The sequence below is a fragment of the Cydia fagiglandana genome, chromosome 14 (assembly GCF_963556715.1).
Source record: "Cydia fagiglandana chromosome 14, ilCydFagi1.1, whole genome shotgun sequence".
Lineage (NCBI taxonomy): Eukaryota > Metazoa > Arthropoda > Insecta > Lepidoptera > Tortricidae > Cydia > Cydia fagiglandana.
Window position 1 is genome coordinate 7,651,970 of NC_085945.1, and position 23,060 is coordinate 7,675,029.

The window sequence follows — 23,060 nt, forward strand, 5'->3', positions numbered from 1 at the left end:
CCATTTATCTCCGTAGGGAACAGATGGAATAGGATTTGCATGTAAATATTTCCCATTTTTTCCCACCTTATCGGTATGGGGACAAATGGGAACACACAATTTTCAGATGTACTCCCATTTATCCTCGCAGGGAACAGATGGAATAGGATTTGCATGTAAATATTTCCCATTTTTTCCACCTTATCGGGGTGGGGACAATTGGGAACACACAATTTTCGGATGTATTCCCATTTATCTCCGTAGGGAACAGATGGAATAGGATTTGCATGTAAATATTTCCCATTTTTTCCCACCTTATCGGTATGGGGACAAATGGGAACACACAATTTTCAGATGTACTCCCTGGCGTGACAATGTGACGTAACGTGACAGGTGCGACATTTCGACAAGTCTCATTGTTGCTGACGTCACAGGCATCCATGGGCTACGGTTATCGCTTACCATCGGGCGGGCCGTATTCCTGTTTGTCACCATCATTGTATTATTTTTAAAAACTTTATTATATCGGCAAAAACATGTATTTCTTTTGCGATGTTTATGATGATAATGATGGAAATTGTCACAAGATTTCAAAGAACTTTCGGTAATTCTTGAGTTCTGTGTCGGAATTTCGTGACAATTGTCGTATTTCTTGTGACAAATGTCATTAGCTTCGTAAAATAAGTAGTTATTAACTGGCGATATGGTGGAGTTTTTTTTAATTAACATGTTGGTGGCAAACAACCACACCGCCCGTCTGATGGTAAGCGTTTACCGTAGCCCATGGAGGCCTGTGACTTCAATTACAGTGATGTAGACAATAGGGAATATTAGGCAAAGCTCTGCGTAGGTGGCACTAGTAGTACACATACACTAAACAAACATGCGTCACTACGTCACTCACATATCGCCTATCGTGAAACACGACAATCGAGGGTTCGGTTTCTGCCTCTCTATCACTCTCGCATATTCGAGCGATAAAGAGGCGGATAACTAAATTTCGATTTTCGCGTTTACCGGTAGGCACTTGTTAACAAACCGCCTTGATGCATCAATGTCATATTTTATTGTCTTTGAAAACTTGTCAAAAAACAGTTTAAGGCACAGTATGTATAAGTTAGTCTATGAATTTACTGAGTCGGTAGTGCTGCACTCTGGCGGCAGAACATTGCAGTAATATACCCTATTGTTGGACCTGTCACGTCCTAAAACCTATAAAACAATATTCATGACGACTTTTATGACAACATGCGTAGCCGCCATCTTGGATTATAAAATGGTCATCATTTTCGAATTCTGCACTCCCTAAAACCTATAAATCGACATCCGTGACGACACAAGTTATCTTTATTTTCAGATCTAACCAATTGCTACAGAATACAAAGGACAAAAAAAGAAGCAAGGAGGTAATGAAACAAGCAAAAATACTGATGATTCCTCGACGCAATTGGATGATTCTTAAATTGTGTCCAGATTTTCTTGTCATAAAAGTTTTTATTTTTCACATATAACTCACACAAGCTCCGTGACATTTCAACCTTGTAATTTTTTTAATGTTTTTGTTTATATATGCGTATCTCACTAGAATAATATAATCAAGGTATGTTTATGTTTGATGGTTGAAATAGTAACTCTAAAAATTATATTTGTGTCTTATATTCCTGCCGAAGACTTTTATTTTTCCTTTTCCTTCTACACAAGTTAGGCCAAGTAATAAGAATTTAGGGCTCTCAATTTTATCTTGACTTCTACATCAGTAAAGCTACGAGGCCATGTTTGGTATCGTTTTCGTATAAATTCACAGTACCAAATTTAGTTATGGTATCACATTGACACCATTCCGAAGTAAAAACATATAAACTTATTAAAATACTTTCTTTTAAACTCCTCTTCACGCTTAAACTGCTGAACAGTTTTAATTTAAAGGTACACATATATTTTGAGTCCCGAGACAGGACATGATAAGTTATGTCAAAAATCATCCTTTAAAGGTGTGAAATGTGGTGCAGGGCGGAATTCAGAATTGAATTCTTGAAGTTAATACTTACTGTTTAAGTTTAGGTTTGAAGTCATGTTTTTTATCATTTTCAACTAAATCAAAGATGTAGAATTGTAGACCATCCCAAATTTCATATAAATCGGTTCAGCGGTTATTGATTGTCCGTACAAATTTTCACGCCACTTTTCACAGCTTCAAAAGATGATTTTGGTTATAAGATCTATCCTATGTCCTGTTCCGGGACGCAAACTATTTCTATACCAAATTTCAACGAAATCGGTTCAGCGGTTAAGCGTCAAGAGGAGTTTAAAAAATACCGGCCAAGTGCGAGCCGGACTCGCGTATTAAGGGTTCCGTACATTAAGTCCGCCTCGCGCTTGGCTGCACATTTCTAATAGGTTTTCCTGTCATCTTAATAATCGTGATAGGTAAAGGACTATTTTGTGTATTTTTTTCAAAATTTATGACCTAGTAGTTTCGGAGATAAAGGGGGGGGGGGGGCAATGGTCATTTTTTGGGTATAAAATCAATTTGTTTACGTTATATGTCCGTCTTTGGGTCTCTAATTTACATATATGTACCAAATTTCAACTTAATTGGTCCAGTAGTTTCCGAGAAAATAGGCTGTGACAGACGGACAGACATACAGACGCACGAGTGATCCTATAAGGGTTAAATTTTTTCCTTTTGAGGTACGGAACCCTAAAAAAATTGTTTTTAAATTTTGTGGAACACGGCCTAGCACCTTCACTGATGTAGAGATCAAGATAAAATTGAGAGCCCTAAATAAAGTTTCAAGAGCGGATATCTCAAAAACTATTCAATATATGGAAAAAATTGACTAAATAAACTTGTAACAAATTAAATTAACTTTCATTTTCTATAAGTGGCCATGTCGCTACGATGCATAGTTTCCGAGATATAATCGAAAAACCGGAAAATGGGACCTTCAAAGCCCCCTCTCTCCCCCCCCGCTCAAAGGCTACGGCCGAGGACTTTTGATAAATGTTCACCTCCTAACTTGTCCAAACCAAGTTAAGGAGCCAAAAATTGTGTTCTGAGCATTTCCCTCTACAACTTTATTGAGCATTCGTTGCCTGACCTAGTAGCGTATTGCATTTCTTTAAAAACTTTTCTGTAAAAGGTTGACGGGTGTTGGGTGTTTATATGGTTTTGGTCGATTTTTATCATTCGCATCGCCCATGATGACTTACTAGAATTACAAGCACACGAGACACTAATAGTAGTTTGACAAACCTTGGTTTTCAAGAGGTATTTTATATTGACATTTGCTGTCACAAATTTGCTGTCAGATTTAGTCGCAAACCGCACGCAAAGTGCACACAAATGTGTCGACACCTTGTTACGGAAAAGTGTAGACACGGCGACGACACTTTGTTTCGAAACAATTCTAGACACATTGTGTGGACTCTGTTACGACACATCTGACATTTAGTTACCACTTTGATGATTCTGCGACTGGAATGGTTATATGGGCCCTTACCTTTTTGATGCCAAACACATCTAAAGTTGTCGTGAGTAGTCACGTTTTCAAGTACTAGGACTAGGTACATTTGAAAATTTACTTAAATGGTCTGGTTACTTTATTTCCCTTTTTTAGGGTTCCGTACCCAAGGGGTAAAAACTGGACCCTATTCCTAAGACTCCGCTGTCCGTCCGTCCGTCTGTCACCAGGGAAGTGATTTTTGAATTTTGACCGCTCAATTTTGTCACTTGAAAATCGGTGGAAAACGGCGAAATGCTATTTTTTTAAATACGAGCGATATAAATTTGGAATCGAGTGGTATTGATCATTCGTTTTCAATTCTATTTATAGAATTTAAATACAAAGTAGTGGAGATATTATTGAACGAAATACACGAACTCGAGCGGTCGAATTTCAAAAATCCGCCCCCAGGCTGTATTTCATGAACCGTGATAGCTAGGCAGTTGAAATTTTCACAGATGATGTATTTCTGTTGCCGCTATAACAACAAATACTAAAAAGTACGGAACCCTCGGTGGGCGAGTCCGACTCGCACTTGTCCGGTTTTTTTATAGGACGATTTTATATACACAGATCGACTTAGTCCAACAGTAGTCTCTAAGGCTTGTGTTGAAACTAGACGACGATATGTAATATTCATAACTCATCAGGAACAAATATTTGTGATAAACACACAAATAAACAAGAGTATGAGTACATGTATCTATATCGAGTATAGGTATCTATCGTAATATATTAATATGTATGTGAGAATTATGTAGTAGTACATATATTCATTGTATATGTAATTATGTATATTTTATTATTTTTATCTGTGTATTATACATATATGTAGTTAATTATGTTTTGCAGTTGTTTGCAATAGTTCCTAATTAAATTCTCTTACTTTTCTTGCACCATTTTTATTACATCTCTGTTTAGCCCTATAGTTGACAGGTAGAGAATGCCTTTAGGCATTAAGTCCGCCATTTGTAAATTTTATTTATATTTTGTGCAATAAAGTTTAAATAAATAAATGCCCTTACCAGGATTCGAACCCGGGAACTCCCTGCTTTGTAGGCAGGGTCACACCGACTAGGCTATAGACCCTTAGAGCATATAACCAACGGAGACACCATGTCTATAATTTTCGGTACAAAATAGTCTGCCGTTTTTTGGGGGGAGGGGCACATAAAATGTATACGTAACGTCAACATAGCCCTGTCAGATAAACGTCAGTCCATACATGTGTTTGGCATGTGGTTGACCATTGGCCGTCTTTTTTCGACAGAGGGGAACGCCTGTTAATGACCACTGCGTTTGGTTATATTCTCAACGTATAGACCTGTAAGGTCAAATTCATCGCTCGACAGCGATGTCAGTGTGTTTCACCATAGCACTAAGCACTAATTTCCTACGTCATTAGCGCATCTAGTTACCGCAAATTGTAAGCCTGGCCAGCGCCATCTAGTCTACTCGTAGTTGTCAATAGCACTCTGCTGTTACGGCGTACTTGATGTTAATGTGTCCATTAGCTGTGGACGTGATGGATCGAATGCATCTTCATCAGTATAATATATGGCCGCATTTACATGGTACAAACAGCAACCCTGTACATCGGTGGACCTTATTACAAAAGGCATAAGGTCCACCGACTGTTAATAATGTGGGTAACGGTAGGTACCTAGCAGGGGCGGCGCGTCAAACATATCCGTAGGCAAGCCGGGGTTAATTTGGCTTACATATTTATTTTACAACTCTCCTCAAACGTCCAAAAACAGGCAAGCCGGTGGGAATCGGCTTTTATGGACGCGCCGCCACTGGTACTAGTTTTTAGTGTTATTTGAGTAGGCCATGTAATATCGTACGATTCTCAATACCAGTATTGAAATCTGATATTGGCCCTCGGTACAGCATATATTGGCCCTCGGTGCCCTTCGAGCAACACGGAAGGGAGGCGGCATTCGCACTATTTCCCCTCTGCCGAGGTACAAGATTAGCGCGTCAATCTAATCTAGCGCGAGTAATAAAACTAGTTGCACTTGGATTTTTCATTAGACCGACTCCAGACGCGCGCGTGAACACTGCTGCACAAAAATGCCTGTTTGCTCGGTTTTTTGTTATAAAAAGAGGTCGGGGACATCAAATTTACAAAAAGAAAGTGTTACATTTCACATGTAATATTTTTTTTACATAATCATACGTTAAATTACATTTAAATACAATTATTATATTTTTGTCTCAAGTAATTGTTGGATTTATCGATTTTGCTCGCTCAGTACAAATTGCGGATCGGTCGAGCGACAAATCCGACTTCTCATCTCTCAGAATACAATGACATACTTCAACGAAAATGTGTTAGTGTGCGTGTTGTGACACTATAAATTATAGTCACTCGTCCGTACACAAAAAGAGGTCGAGGTTTGCAAGATTTGTCTTTGATTTGACGTGTGTCATTTTCTATGTATTTGTGTCGTCATTACAGATTGGATTTTGTATGTAAGTGTGTGAGAAGTGCGACTGTGTGCACCTTTCCCCCCGCGAAAAATGGCAGAAAGATTTGTACGGCGAGATATCGCTTGGGCCCCTCCCTTCCGACGTGTCGGAAGCCGGTGTTGCTCGAAGGGTATGCCGGAATTACCTTTAGTTAAGTTGAACATATAGACACCGAAAACTGTCAGTTTTTAATAATGAAAAGAAGTAAAACGTTTTTAACCGACTTAAAAAAAGGAGGTCCTCAGTTGTCCTTTTGTATGTATTTGTACGCGATTATCTATCGTTTGGCTGAACCGATTTTGATGCGGTTTTCAGAAAAGTGTTTGTTACATTCTGGAGAAGGTTTTAGTATACATAGAGCTGAGCTGATGCTGAACCCTGGCTGTACCTAGTGGAACTCTGGTTTGGTGCAACATAGGCACACGCTATAAAAATTAAAGATATCCTTTAAGTATACATGATGTTTGGTACATCGTTTGCCAAATTAAAACGGCAGATAGGTTGAGTCATTTGCTATCTTCTCAGGCCTAGAAATTTTTAATTTGGTGCAAAAAAAAATTTTTCACTTCTATGACAGTTTTTCCAAAATTTCAAATTTTTACTTGAGCAGTAGAAAAAAAAAAACATGGCCAATTTTTTTCCTATGCATGAGTAGACAGCAAATGATTCAACCTATCTGCCGTTTTAATTTGGCAAACGATGTACCAAACACCCTGTATAATAATGTAGGTATTATCCAGTATCCACGTATGTCACCCACACACCAAGATCGCTATTAGGTACAATTGGGCCAAGTCTCACAAAATAGCACTGTGGATGTTGATTTGCGGAAAATGCCCAGCAAAACTAACTACTTAAATGTACAATCGGGCCCGTATATTAAAATACAATCTGATTTTTCTGCGCCCTGAAAATTATTAAAACACGTCGTTATTTTACGGAACTTGGATGAAGGTTACTAGAAAATTCCTTTATTATCTCGCAAGAATATTATATTATGCAGCTGAGGTTTTTTTTTTATAAAATGTAGGTACATAATTTACCGAGAAGTTGCGGCAATGGAAATAGTCGCTCTTTTGAAAATACTAACGGAGTCAGAAAGTAAAATATTTAAATAAAATATAACCGTAACTTCTTTATTAATATAATCGTAGGAAAAACTGGTCTTTAACAGACTGAATTGCACAAGCTTTCAATACTTATCTTAATTAGCTAGTTTCTTTCAAGTAAACTGACGTTGGAAAATTAATCTTGCGAGAAAAAGCTGCTTTGGTACAATTCTTTACAGCAGTGAGAAATAATAAAATTAAAATAGGTAGGTACTACTTAAGTAAAATCCACGACGAGGATCGACGAGGTCCAGATTTCGTGTATTTCGTTAAATAATACCTCCACTACTAGGCGTTTAAATTCTACTAATAGAATTGAAATCGAGTGGTCAATACCACTAGATTCCAAATTTCGATCGCTCGTATTTCAAAAATTAGCATTTCGCCGTTTTCCACCGATATTCGAGTGACGAAATCGAGCGATCGAAATTCAAAAATCGGCCCCGTGTGTGAGATACAAGCGGCTAAATGGCGTCAGATCGTACAGAATAGGAACGAATGGCGAAATCTAGTGTCGGAGGCCAAGATCCACTTCGGGTCGCTGAGCCAGCGAAGTAAGTTCTTAAGTAAAAATAGGAAAACTTAAATACCAGCAACGCACTTACAACCCTGGTGTTGCGGGTGTCCATGGGCGAATCGCTTTTATCAGGCGTTTCGTGTGCTCGTTTGCCCATTACATAGAAAAAACTCAAAAAACTTAAAATGAGAACGGCATATATGCCGTAGGTATAAATAAGTAAATTTACTTATATAAGGTTTAAAGGGTACAAGGGTATGGTAAAAGGGATTTTAATGTATTTTTCAGCGACCAAAGGGAATACGTTGGTACGAAATAAAAATATGGAATGGCCTTTTTATGTGTTCGGACTGTTTTATTAATTTTACGGCACTCCTAGGCCGTAAAGATTTCAATAAAAAAACCGACACCCATTAATATTTTTCTTTTAATTTGATTTTGATAATCACACAAAATCAAATTATAAGCATACTTAAAACATAATATAACTAAGCCCGTAAAGTTTTATGAATAAGTGCCTCTACTATCAGTTGGCAGAGTATTTTTCACTTACTTTCAGTGAATAAACGTGCCGTGTGTCACGTTTTACGTTTCTTTACGGTCTTATGTACCTAACTTCACTCCACTCCAAACGATGTTGTCCCTTTCTAAGTATACTATAAAACAGAGCAAGAGTTATATCGGAGTTTTATACAGCGCGCCTCTAGGATTCACCTATAGAACTAAATAACAAAATTGACACATTTTCTCACGTCTACGTAATTTACTATCTATGCATCTCGCTCTCGGAAATTAGTGCAAGTGAGATGCACAGAAAGTAATGTTACATATACTGATGGCAGGCGTGAATATGGAGGGTAGAGGTAAGGAGAATCCTTTATGACTTTATGAGAAAACTCCTTTATGGGAGAATATTTGCAAAAAGTGGGCACGCTGTCAGCTATTATAATTTTTCTAAATCTCTCCAGAGTAGCGAAAAAAAGAAAACCCATAAACCTAGTTTTTCATTGTATCAATACCGTACTAAAAATCATGGAGAATGGAAGATACTCGTATTTACAAGTGGAAAAACGTTTTCTCTTTTTGTATGGACGATTACGTAGTATACTTGTCTCTTAAGGTTTTTGACGGACACTTTTTCATTATTAATTACATGGAGATTGTATTCCTTACCTCTACCATCCACTAAGAGCATTTAGAAGGGACATGTCATCGCTGTCATTTTCTTTACAAAACAGTCTGCCGATTTTTGCGGGGGAGGGGACGTCAAATGTATTGCTAGTTCTACATGATTTGTACGTAACGTACAAATAGCCATGTCAGTCCATACAAAAGTTTGCACAATTGTGTTTTTCGGCAGAGGGGTATGTAATAATGTCACCAAAAAAATAAAGAGCATACCTACGAGACTACTACGACTATGATATTTGATTTATTCGGTTGTCAATATAAAACAAATGTAGGTGTTCTTTCTTCCCGTATGAGACGCCATTACTATGTAGTTTTGCTTGAGATTAATAAACATTACCTATATGGTGTTAAAACAAGCTTTTCTTTCCTGCTCGGAACCCTAATCCTAAATCCTAACAGTAAGCACTCAATGGCCACTCCAGTTATTAAATGCTCTTAGACCAATTTTGTCACTTTGTTACTGACTCAACCTTCATTCTACAATTTTTTAAAGATTTGACGTTGCCATAGTTACGAAAATAATAAACACATCAATGTTAGTAAACAATGTATAAATTAAAATATATTGTATTCAAGACAAAAATTGCAAAATATGATAATTACGTAAACATCATTAATAATCGAGTTAAAATTATGACTTTGCGTGTTAAAAAATAGGAAGCAAAGTATACGGCGCGATTATACAGGCTACTTTTGGCTACATATTTATTACGTTTGATGAAAATAGTACACACATGAGAAGAAATCTTAAAATATTAAAATAGGTATGTATTATAATGGTCCGCTTCAGACCGCACCGCCTACTGCTAAGTAACATTATCTAATAGAGTGTGCGGAAAGAGAAGAGTCGTGAAATTTAGGGGAACCCATACATTATACCTATGACTCTTCTCTTTCCGCACAGACCCTACGACCTACGTATGACCTTAATAGCGATCTTAATTTTATAGTACCTATATGATCTCGAGTATATTTCAGTGCCAAGCGCCCCATTTCCAATACAAAATGAACCCACGCAGCGGGTTTTTGGCAATAAATGTGTTTTAAATTTTCAGATTCTGAACCACCAGCAAAAGTTTTTGAAGAAAGTTTTATATTTCCTGTTACCAAGTTGACATGAAAAACGAGTACCTACCAAACACAATAATTTGAACAACGGAAAATAAAATAATACTTACTTAGTAAAGAAAAATAAATAAACTCACAGAACATTTGTATGTTTTATTTTATTTAAGATAATAATGCTTAATAAAATACATAGCAATTCTTGTGTAAATATTCTTACTATGTGTTATGTGCACCCAGCAACAAAAACAGCAACATGTCTATGTACCGCTCCTTGTATTGAGCCTTAATTCTTAATATGTAACTTCTACATGCATACGCATGCATACATGATGCAATCCGGGTTTTCAGGGAAATGTTGTTTTCAATCAGCTTCTTGCCTAAAACCAAAAACTGCTCGTAAGCAATGTGATTTTCGCAAATGTAGCAGTAGAAATAGGAAAATATGATGTCAAGTATAACTCATTACCTTTGTACTAAATCAGCCTTTTATCGAACTATTAATTGATTTATCCCTTAAAGTTTTGCTTGAAGTTCACATACTGTTATAAATTTATACATATTACGTTGAAAATTGCATTAATATTCGTGAAAAATCTGCGTATTTGTTGTGTTTACAAGTTGACAGAAATGTCACGTTGGAAACGCACGTATTTTTCCATAACATCTGTCACGTTTACTCGCGTAAAGTATTTACGCAGAATAATTCTGGCTCAGTTTTCATTATATAATTAGAAAGAGAGCGTTTTAGGTGTGAAGTTAGGCAAGTATGGAAAACTCGCGTAAAAACGTTTGTAACTCATGGTACAAATTGAAATTTTTAGTTCTTTACGTGACCGGTAGAGGCACTGTACAATTACTCCATACATTTTCCTTAACTTTCTCACTATCTTCACTTCTCACTGTCATTCACGGAACTCATAGTAGAGCTAAAGGACCCTAGGTACTCATGGACAAATTTAGACGAACGCAAAAAAAAGGTTTAATTAGGTACTGGATTACAGCACCTAAAGTAATTTCAAGATTGGTTTAATTACTTTTTTTGCTTGAAAAACATCCTTCAAAAGTTGGGTAAAGAAACTCCCCCGAAAGATAAATTCTCACTTACTTAAACATAAAATTCATTGCCTGCGTGTCATGATTCATCCCAAGGGAAGTCAGATATTGTGGATCCCATTACGATATGGCAGCGTCCCATAAATCTGAAACACTATATGCCTACGTACTTACATCGTTTTTGACACTTTCACGAGTGAGTAGTGGCATATAGTTAGGGTGTTGGCACATCACATACATACCTACCGTTGGGGTAGACGAGTTCTCGAGTGGAGACCGCGCATCGGTAAGCGTAGCGTAGGACGCCCTCTGACTAGATGGAGCGATGACCTTCGCAAGGCGGCTGGCAAGAGCTGGATCAGAGTTGCCGCAAATCGTGCTCAATGGCGTGCAATAGGAGAGGCCTATGTCCAGCAGTGGACGAGAGTAGGCTGATGATGATGATGATGATACATACCTACATACAGTCAGCAGCAGAAATTTTTAAGCAGGCGAGGTGTTCAAAATAGATAAGACCCCTATTCGACAAGCCACGTTTGATGTATCGTGTTGATCTCTCGTTGATGTGGGTAAAATCATAAGTTCTCGAATACGTACAATGTCAAAATTTTACATTACTTGACAACCAAACCAAACCACTCCGAGTTCAGAGTTGAGTTTTGTGTTTGTACCAAATGATATTATCCACAGGTGATCGACTCAACACTTAATAGAATCAACATGCAATAAAATCAAATCAAATCAACATGTACATGTCGAATTTGGCCCTGCTGCTCTCGGGTGTGATACAAAAATAAATACAGTCAACAACAAAAGTACCTAGCTACCTAATACTTACGCAGAATCTCAAAATAGTCTGAACAAGCGCGAGTTTATTATCTTTATCGAGCTGCAGCGGCTATAAGATATTAGCCTATTTTTATCAACTTTGGATTCTGTTTTAATAATATCGATATTGAACATAGACAATTTTCATTTCTCAAACATTTTATTTAAAAAAAATGAGAATCTTCTAAAAGAGACAATGTAAAGTTGTTTATCTGATGACTTATAAAAACCTCAGATCCTTAGATCCTCAGAGGTTCTGACAAAGTTTACATTCCTTGCTCGTGCCATCTCTTGATGGTTCCAGTTAATTTTTAGGGTTCCTCTACCCGAAGGCTAAACACGGAACCCTATTACTAAGATTCCTCTGTCTGTCACCAGGCAGTATCTCATGAACCGTGACAGTTGAAATTTTCAAAAATAATGTATTTCTGTTGCCGCTATAACAACAAATATGTACTAAAAACATAATAAAATAAATATTTAAGTGGGGCTCCTATACAAACGTATTTTTTTTTTTCGTTTTTTGGGTAATTAATGGTATGGAACTTTCCTGCGCAAGTCCAACTCGCACTTGGCCGGTTTTTACGTTGTTTACTTCCTGAAGTATGTTGACCGACTCCTAAAACTTTGTGAGTTTCTTCCGGGTCGAATTACTTTTTAATACCAGGGACAAATTGTCGATGTATTGTTTACTTATGACTGTGATTTTAAAATAAAATTTTAGCTTTAATGCCATTGCACGTTTTTAGATTTAGTACAAAATAAGCATGGTTTACAAAACACATTAGAAATGAAATTTTAACAGTGCATAAGGCACATATTTGCAATATAAAAGGAATGCACGCTCTTAACACCGCCGCGCGCCGGCGAAAATATTATATTTTTCGCTGAGAAAATACCTGCTTGTAGAAAACTCGCTCATCGCTAAATGGCTTCTCGCGAAAGTACCTTAAAATGCTTGCTTTTAAACAGTCAAGAAGGTGTGACCCTGTTTCGAAAATAATACAAAACTGCTAGTTCACATTAAACATAAGAAATATGAAAAATAAAAGTAACGATGGGCCTTCTATTGCGCAGGTTATACCAATAAAGGGACGCAGCGGTCAGCAATGCGCTCATGAGCTCGTAGCAGTCGTAACTCTAGAACTTTTATTTAGCGCCCATAGGCCACTGTGACCTCCAGACGGGTCGCTATGATTTAGTTCATTTTTAAAAACCGGGCAAGTGCGAGTCGGACTCGCGCACGAAGGGTTCCGTACCATAATGCAAAAAAAAAACAAAAAAAAAGCAAAAAATAAACGGTCACCCATCCAAGTACTGACCACTCCCGACGTTGCTTAACTTTGGTCAAAAATCACGTTTGTTGTATGGGAGCCCCATTTAAATCTTTATTTTATTCTGTTTTTACTATTTGTTGTTATAGCGGCAACAGAAATACATCATCTGTGAAAATTTCAACTAGACAGTTGAAATTCGGTTCGTGAGATACAGCCTGGTGACAGACGGACGGACGGACGGACGGACAGCGAAGTCTTAGTAATAGGGTCCCGTTTTACCCTTTGGGTACGGAACCCTAAAAAGAACCTTTTTTTTGCTCTGGTTACGTCTATCTGAAATTTCTTTACAATATGCCAACAACTCATGGCGCAAAATACTGGACCCCTAATTCGACAAGCGACGTTTGACGTATCGTGTTGATCTCCCATTGATGTGGGACATTCATAAGTTCTCCAATACGTACAATGTCAAAATTTGACATAGCAATTCACAGTTAGGTGACAACCAAACCAAACCGAACCACCGCGACTTCAGAGTTGAGTTTTGGTGGCATCCACAATTGATCGAACCAACACTTTTGATAGAATCAACATGCAATAATATCAACTGTTGATTTGACGTGGATGCGAAATCTGACAGTTGTAAATTTCGAATTTGGCCCCTGGTTCTCTGTGCCGGTTCTATACCTAGTAATAACCTTTTGGACGCCAATGACCGATATATCCGCACCGCAGGTTCAACGCAAAATACTGATTAATCGGTCACAGACCACAGAGCAACATATACCTACGTGCATATGCATAAAGTTCAATTTCAGTTTTGACACTTCGGTGACGTGGCGTCCACGCGACAGATTTTGTGTTTGACACGGCGTCGAAAAAGATAATTAATAGTTCAATGCCCTTCCCCTACACCTGAGAGCCTACCGCGAACCACGTTCGAAGTCACACTTACGAACGAATTTACAAGGGCGACAGAGAGGCAACTCGTCGAACGTGGTTCGCGGTTGGCCCTCTGTTCTAATCTTCTAATGAATGCAACTATCTATCGACAGATCATCATGCAGCAACGCGGGGAGCCCCGGCACGCTCAACGGCGTCAATGGCAGCGTGCACGGCGAAGCCAGACAAGCGCAGTCCAGGAAGACCATCATTAGGATGCTAGGTCAGTATTTGTACCTAAGTTAAGTAAGATAATAAAGGCGAACAGCTAAAGGCGCCGGACGATATCGGCCTGTGCATTCGTGTGGTACTATATATACAGCACGTCCACGGATGATTTTATTCTTTCTTTTGCGGTACATATTCATGAAAAGAAATGTACTTTTATGTACTTATGTTTTTAAAAAATGTACTCGCACGGTTTTGGCATAGCGACATACAGGTCGTGGTCGTGCTGAGTAGATACTCCCTGGCACGACCACACTATATTTATGGTTAATTTAATGGTCAAATGAATACAAAACAAATGTACTCAAATTGTACTATCTACAAGCACATCAAAATGTGACAGAGTGGTACTGCGAAAACCGCTGTCATGATTAAAAAAGGTGAACCTAAGGGCTGACTTAGACGGCGCGCTTAATAAAAAAGTTCTGAATCCCTGAAAGTTTATTTGCATTATTTATCTCGGTACGTTTTCGGACTTAATTTAGAGCGACACGTGTAGTTTCTTTGCGGATGTGTGTGTGTTTGTATTTATCGATACCCTTCATTCTGAGGGCCTACCGCGAACCACGTTCGACGTGTTGCCTGTCTGTCGCACTTCTAAGTTCGTACGTAAGTGTGACAGGGAGGCAACACGTTGAACATGGTTCGCGGTAGGCCCTCTGGTATGAGCGGCCTTATCCGCCTTGTGGTTGTAAAGGCTGCGTCGGTTCTCACCCCACCGCTGCAGGGTGGACTGTTCTGTTGTCATTTTGTGGACAATGGGGCGTCTGTGGTCTGCCAGTTTTTGCTACCGGCCGTCCAACCCCGTGATCCCTAGCCCGGTGATACCCTTTGAGCGGGGCCGGGTTACGGAGCTGCAGACTGCAGTGTAGGCGACCGGTAGCTAAGGCTATTAGTGTGTACGGCGTACCGCGTCAACTCTATACTGCTTGCTGCTTGTGGAGGCTTCCCATGGCCACCTGTGATTTTTGCGGATTGCTTGTGTTGTGTGCACACCCTTATTGATATTGATATTTATTGAAATCGAATTTTACAGCATTACACCTAACACCAATGCACTGTAAAATTAAGTAAGTAATAATAAAGCGATTAATAAGCTACCTATGTTTGATTCGCAAAAACGTAAAAAATCTTATGGGATCCCGAGATCAAGAGAGGGGGGCGTAAAGCCAGGAAATTAGAGTCCTAATCTAGAACTTAAAAGTTCCACTGGCCGTCCTTCCTATTCGCCCGACATTGCCAACACAGCCGTACAATTTAAATACTAACCCCCTTATTCATAAACGTTTACTAAAGTTGATAAGCCGATAATAATCGTTTGTCCCTTTCCATCATACCGATTCGTCGGAAAGGGAGAAACGATTTTTATCGGCTTGGCAACTTTAGTAGACGTTTATGAATAAGGGGGTAAGTACAGTCGCCATCAGATATATAGGAGCGGCCAAGGCGCTCACAAATATCTGAACACGCCTCTATTGTCAGGGCGTTAGACTGCGTGTTCAGATATTGTGAACACCTTGGCCGCTCCGATATATCTGATGGCGACTGTACGTGCCTCAACAGCTTAAATACAACCTTGAAAGGCTATGCGGGTCAGCCGCATTTCTAGGAAAGCTAATGAAGCTGTCAAGCTGGGGTACTTACCAACATAAAGTATCATTCTATAGAACTTGCTAGAGTCGGACTAAGAAAAGTTTGCAGCGGATTTGATAGCCCACGCAGTATACGTCATAATTTCATAAAAGTTTGACGTTTAAAATAACACGGCCACTGCGCGGGCTATCAAATCCGCTGCAGACTTTTCATGGACTGACTCTAACTACGTAAACAAACCGCCATATTGAAACTGTCACTTAATGATGATTTCAGTATGATTTCAGTATGGCGGTTTGTTTACATAGTTAGCATTTAGCAAGTTTTGAATGACCCTTTAGGTAGAAGTAGAAGATAACAATACAGAGATGCATCACTAAAACTAGACGCAGACCGCAAACTTTAAATAGGTAGCAGAAATTTGCTTAACACCTTTATTTTATGAAACTTAGTTTACGCTGTCATTTTAAAGTTTCTAATGAATCTAACGTGTTTACGTGGGAGTTCTACCCACGCTACTTTTTGCCGGTACGAGTACATTGGGGGCATATAAGTACTTCCGCAACAACAGCTAGGTAACAACTTTTTGAACAGTTTACTGAGTGTATCTTTTACTTACTTTAATGGTGCACCGACCCAAAATGAGTATTGGCCTCCGACACGAGTACACGCCAATTGTCTCGATCCTGTACCATCTCCCGCCAGTTATGGGCATGGAGATCGCGCAAGTCCGCTTCAACCGCGTCGCCCCAGCGATACATGGGACGTCCGATCGGCCTCCGCCCTACCGGTCGTCCCACGTATGCCCTTTTAGCGCCGCGATCCTCCTCCATTCTCAAAACGTATCTACCTCTTACACCTATATCTTCATATATGTGTCTTTTACATTGTGGAATTTTTGTCCTTTCATAAGTTTATTTCTCAAAACATACCTACATTTAGTCATACTTACAAACTAAACACACACAAGTTACTAACTAAACATTGCTGCCGCTCCTAGACGCTTCCGGCGCAAAATTGCCCATAATAGTTACTCGCGGCATTGCCGCGCTGGATGGCTATGGCTTTAGTTACACATTTGCATACTTCTCTGGATATACATTTACATGTTGCGATATCAAATAACTTTTTAGAGAATCTTCATAAAAGGTTTGTTTTTTGGAGTCATTACGCAGTTTTTTTTACACCTTTATACTTGTTGTAATACACAATCAATCTTGCGACAACTTGTTGATGACTAATTGTAGGGATAGATGCTTTAGCCCATATATTTTCGATATCGGTAGCAATTATTTCACAAATATCTTTGACTGAAGGATCTTTTCCATTATTCAACTCGAGTAGATAGTTTCTGTGCCATAAGTAATATTTAATCACATTACTATACGACGGCAACATATTACCACTTCATTTTTGTGGATCGCCAAACACAGGACACCTCAAATCTTTTCGAGTTTTTGGCATTTTGTAACACTTTACTTTCAATTTTCACTTCTTCGCCACAAGCAATTAATTGTATTTACTTCAAATAAAACCGATTCATATACGAGATGACACTTCTAGTCCGGGAGCCGGCTGCATGAAACAAACCTCATCAAAAAATAGAATATACCTACCCTGTAGAGGTACCTGACATTTAGTAGATTCCAACGCACTTGGTCGGCCTAGGCTTAACCTGGCAGATTTTGTACAAATGGCAAAAACGTTGGACAAAAATTCATCAAAAAAAACCTCATCGAAAAATAGAATGAAACTTGTATGGTAGGATACCTGACCTTGAGGACATTAAAAAAAAAGTGGTCGGCCTCACCTTAGCCTGGCAGTTTTTGCAGTCCGACCAGATTTATTGGGTCACGTGAGAGCTACAATTTACCTCATCGTAAAATAGAATGAAACAAACGGATTATAATAGCTAAAATAAGCCTGTTGACGTATGTCTTGGTCGGCCTCACCTTAACCTGGCAGTTTTTGCAGTCCGATCAGATTTATAAAAAAATCATCAAAAAATTTTTATCGATAAATCGTATGAAACTTGTATGGTACGATAGCTGCCTTTGAGGACAGTAAAAAAAAAATGGTCGGCCAAATCCTGTGTTTGCAGGTTCCTGTGTCCGACCAATTTTGTGGTGCCACGTGAGAGCTACAATTTACCTCATCGAAAAATAGAATGAAACAAACGGATTATAATAGCTTAAATAAGCCTGTTGACGTATGTCTTGGTCGGCCTCACCTTAACCTGGCAGATTTTGCAGTCCGGCCAAATTTATAAAAAAATCATCAAAAAAATTTTATCGAAAAATCGTGTGAAACTTGTATGGTACGATAGCTGCCTTTGAGGACAGTAATAAAAAAATGGTCGGCCAAATCCTGTGTTTGCAGGTTCCTGTGTCCGACTAATTTTGTGGTACCACGTGAGAGCTACAATTTACCTCATCGAAAAATAGAATGAAACAAACGGATTATAATAGCTTAAATAAGCCTGTTGACGTATGTCTTGGTCGGCCTCACCTTAAGCTGGCAGTTTTTGCAGTCCGACCAGATTTATAAAAAAATCATCAAAAAATTTTTATCGATAAATCGTATGAAACTTGTATGGTACGATAGCTGCCTTTGAGGACAGTAAAAACAAATGGTCGGCCAAATCCTGTGTTTGCAGGTTCCTGTGTCCGACCAATTTTGTGGTACCACGTGAGAGCTACAATTTACCTCATCGAAAAATAGAATGAAACAAACGGATTATAATAGCTAAAATAAGCCTGTTGACGTATGTCTTGGTCGGCCTCACCTTAACCTGGCAGTTTTTGCAGTCCGACCAAATTTATGAAAAAATCATCAAAATTTTTTTATCGAAAAATCGTATGAAACTTGTATGGTACGATAGCTGCCTTTGAGGACAGTAATAAAAAAATGGTCGGCCAAATCCTGTGTTTGCAGGTTGCTGTGTCCGACCAATTTTGTGGTACCACGTGAGAGCTACAATTTACCTCATCGAAAAATAGAATGAAACAAACGGATTATAATAGCTTAAATAAGCCTGTTGACGTATGTCTTGGTCGGCCTCACCTTAACCTGGCAGTTTTTGCAGTCCGACCAGATTTATAAAAAAATCATCAAATTTTTTTATCGAAAAATCGTATGAAACTTGTATGGTACGATAGCTGCCTTTGGGGACAGTAAAAAAAAAGTGGTCGGCCAAATCCTGTGTTTGCAGGTTCCTGTGTCCGACCAATTTTGTGGTACCACGTAAGAGCTACAATTTACCTCATCGAAAAATAGAATGAAACAAACGGATTATAATAGCTAAAATAAGCCTGTTGACGTATGTCTTGGTCGGCCTCACCTTAACCTGGCAGTTTTTGCGGTCCGACCAAATATATAAAAAAAAAAAACAAAATTTTTTATCGAAAAATCGTATGAAACTTGTATGGTACGATAGCTGCCTTTGAGGACAGTAAAAAAAAATGGTCGGCCAAATCCTGTGTTGGCAGGTTCCTGTGTCCGACCAATTTTGTGGTACCACGTGAGAGCTACAATTTACCTCATCGAAAAATAGAATGAAACAAACGGATTATAATAGCTTAAATAAGCCTGTTGACGTATGTCTTGGTCGGCCTCACCTTAACCTGGCAGTTTTTGCAGTCCGACCAAATTTATGAAAAAATCATCAAAATTTTTTTATCGAAAAATCGTATGAAACTTGTATGGTACGATAGCTGCCTTTGAGGACAGTAAAAAAAAAGTGGTCGGCCAAATCCTGTGTTGGCAGGTTCCTGTGTCCGACCAATTTTGTGGTACCACGTAAGAGCTACAATTTACCTCATCGAAAAATAGAATGAAACAAACGGATTATAATAGCTAAAATAAGCCTGTTGACGTATGTCTTGGTCGGCCTCACCTTAACCTGGCAGTTTTTGCAGTCCGACCAAATTTATAAAAAAATCATCAAATTTTTTTTATTGAAAAATTGTATGAAACTTGTATGGTACGATAGCTGCCTTTGAGGACAGTAAAAAAAAAGTGGTCGGCCAAATCCTGTGTTGGCAGGTTCCTCTGTCCGACCAATTTTGTGGTACCACGTGAGAGCTACAATTTACCTCATCGAAAAATAGAATGAAACAAACGGATTATAATAGTGTAACGGTTCGGGAAGCCCTATAGTGGTATAAAAATAAAATAATAAAGAAATTGGTATTAACAAGTATATTAATTACTACAACAAGAAATTTAAGGTAATATTATAATAATATAGCTAGCTCAGTCGTAACTTAAATAAATAGGTATTATTTTTTAGAGCACAAGGGGGTGAGTCTGTGTTTCAATAGGCTGGAAGACCTTGGTAACTAGGGGTAAAAATATTTAAATATTGGGCGCCTTTATAAAATAATAAAAACCGTCTGACCTCCAGTTAGATAAGGAATGAGAAACAAGCCCTGCAGATTCGTGGTGGTGAGCTCAACCACCCCGGTGCCGCAGCCGCCGCCTCCGAACGTCCAGGCTAGTCAAGCCGCCAAGGAAGCACCAGCTCAGCGCGGCCTGGAGCACATTCTCGCTCATGCCGACACTCTCGTCTAACTGGGGTACTGAAGGGGTAAACGAAAACCTCATCTTGAAAGACCTCGTCTTGAAATACCTCATCTTAAAAGCCCTGCCTGAAGCCCTGCCTGAAGCCCTGCCTGAAGGCCCTGGAAATAATTTAAAAAACAATAAGTATGTGGCTTTGCCGATTCTCGACGAGAGTTGAAATTCGCCAGAACGGTTGAGCAACTTACCCAATGCAGAAAAGAAGCCGGCTTGTAAGTCCGTGCTTTCATGTCGATGCATGGGGCCTTCAGAGGTTATGGTACGAGGAACATAATATTCTCCCTGAAAATAAGTAATAAAACAATAAGCACTGAACACGTCTCGAACAATTTGATACGTAGATCAAGAAAAATACTTACGATTAAGCGGTTTAAGCCGCGATTTAAACAATATGGCTCACTGGCCTTTGAAGAAAACGGATCGACATCCTACTCCATCACATCCGAAATAAAAAATGACAGCTGACAGATCAAACCGAAGATACTTCCACTGCTGCGCTGCGTTTCGTTGCGCGCACGATGTAGATACAGCTTCCAAAACTCGTTTCAATAAGAAAAGATACTTAATAATAATTTCCAAAAAGGAAAGAAGAACAGCAATTATACTTTTAATTAGGTTTTAATTTTTGTAAATTAATAAAAGAAAACCTTTTATTTAAAAAAATGCAGATAGCGAGCTAACTCACGCCCTCTGTTGATCAATGCAAGTATTAAAAAACAGTATTACCAACGCTCACCGCTAGATGGCCTTTATATTAGAAACGAAATATATTAATGCCTATGAGGCTTTAAAAAAATGTTGTTACAGTACATCCCTCCCCGAATAAAATTTTGACGTAGGCAAAATTTTGAGCTGGTCTCCAGCTCCAAACATCCATCCGCAGAATGTAAACAACAGTTACCCACCACAAAATAATAAATTTAATAAAAAAAAACAACCACCCAAATCGAACCCACGCACTAAACTATACTTACTTTATAAGGACTTGACATTCGCAAGTAAATCTCTAAGCTACATTACTACGAAACGTCGCATCGCATATATTTCTTGGTGACATAACGAACGGCCCAGGCCGCGGGTTGTGCGTCCAAGTGATATAGCGGAAAACGCATATAGCCAAGTGAAATTAAACTAACTAATATCGATGACTGTACTACAACTAATTGAGATATATATATATACAGTGCGCATATCAGGCCGTGACTATCAGACGTCACAGGTCTGAACGCGGTAATCAGACAATAACACAACAACAATGATACATTGACCAGCTCACAGTGTTTCGTCTAGAACAAGCTAGGTGGACAAAATTATTTTTTTGTGTTTTTGGGTAGTATTATGGTTAGTATTGTTCAATTAAATATAATTTACTAAAAATTTTAAAATACCATGAAAAAAACGTAAAAAAATTAAAATAAAATATATATTTAAATTAATTATATATTTTTTTGCAAATAATTTATTAACAAAATAATAAACAAAATTTTACAGTTCTTTAAATACATTATTTTCATACTATTTACTTAAAAATATACAAAAAAATAGAAATATAATATAGAAAATTAATTAAAACTTAACTTATTATTAATAATTAATCTGTTAATTATTAATAACCTAATAATCTGTTCTAACTTATGTATTATATCAGAATAATAATTGTTTTCCTAGTTTTGCGTAAGTTTTTTAAAGTTCTTCTAAAGGATATAACACGCTTGTACCTTTTGCATTGGACAAATAATGATATGATGAATATTTATGATAATCAGCCTTCATTGATCACATTTTAGTCTGCTTGTAAGTTTGTATTTGTCGATTTTGACTCAATATAATATGCTAATGCCTCATTAACACTTAGCTGCCTAGAATTCATTGAAGTACCTACTGCTGTCGTAAGAACAAGACTACGTTGGCTTATATGGACTTTCTCTAATTTTTTTTAAACATTTTTGCCGTGTTCTATTTTCTGCCGATCACGAATCAATCGGAATTTCGGCAGCAGTTAAAACATAGGTAGGTACGTAATTGTACCAGATCTTTAACTCCGCGTTTTTTTCGTTTTAAAAGGGGAACTTATGAAGTTTCATTTGGGTCTTCCTGCAGGATTAACATTTTCAGACGACGTTGATGCACTTGGTCTAGTTATGTACACTTGTTTGGCCATCCATAACACTTTTAAACTTTTCCACAAATTGCTTCTTTAAATCTTGACGCACTATTCCACTTGGTATTCAGTTTTGATGAATAACTGCTTAAAATATTTTTCAACCGTCTCTCAGACTCTTCTTTGAAATCTCGTAACTCATATTTTACCAATATAAACTGATAAAGGTGGAAATTTTCGTCGTTTTTCCCCTTATTTATCCATTCTTCAAAAACCCCTTCCTTAAAATAGAGAAAACGTGTTCTGCAAAAAAAAAGAAAAAAAAATGTTATGCAAATTTCTGCAAAATGAAATATACACCATCATAAACTAGAATTATGCAAGTAAATAATATCAAAAATCTAGACCGGTGTCAAGCGGTGTCAAGTATTTGCTAGTCTATCAAAGTTCTAAAATGAAGAAAAAAACACCACGTTTTTAAGTGCATATTTATTGCTCTATACGAGCATTATTACAACTGATATGAACATGTTTTTATGAAAAATATAAAGTGCTTACCTTCAGTTATAAGATCTATTACCAAAACTTTTCATAAAATAACGTTTTACTTGT

At 38.0% G+C, this 23,060-nt stretch overlaps 1 protein-coding gene across 1 annotated transcript in view; it reads left to right on the top strand.

Annotated features, from left to right (window-relative positions):
- The window catches only part of LOC134670999 (neuropeptides capa receptor-like), a 97,804-nt gene that overhangs the window by 33,548 nt on the left and 41,196 nt on the right, over positions 1–23,060 (top strand). Inside the window, exon 3 of the mRNA XM_063528819.1 lies at positions 14,059–14,168. Within this exon, the coding sequence (XP_063384889.1) occupies positions 14,059–14,168 (110 nt within the window). The remainder of the gene's footprint in view (positions 1–14,058; positions 14,169–23,060) is intronic.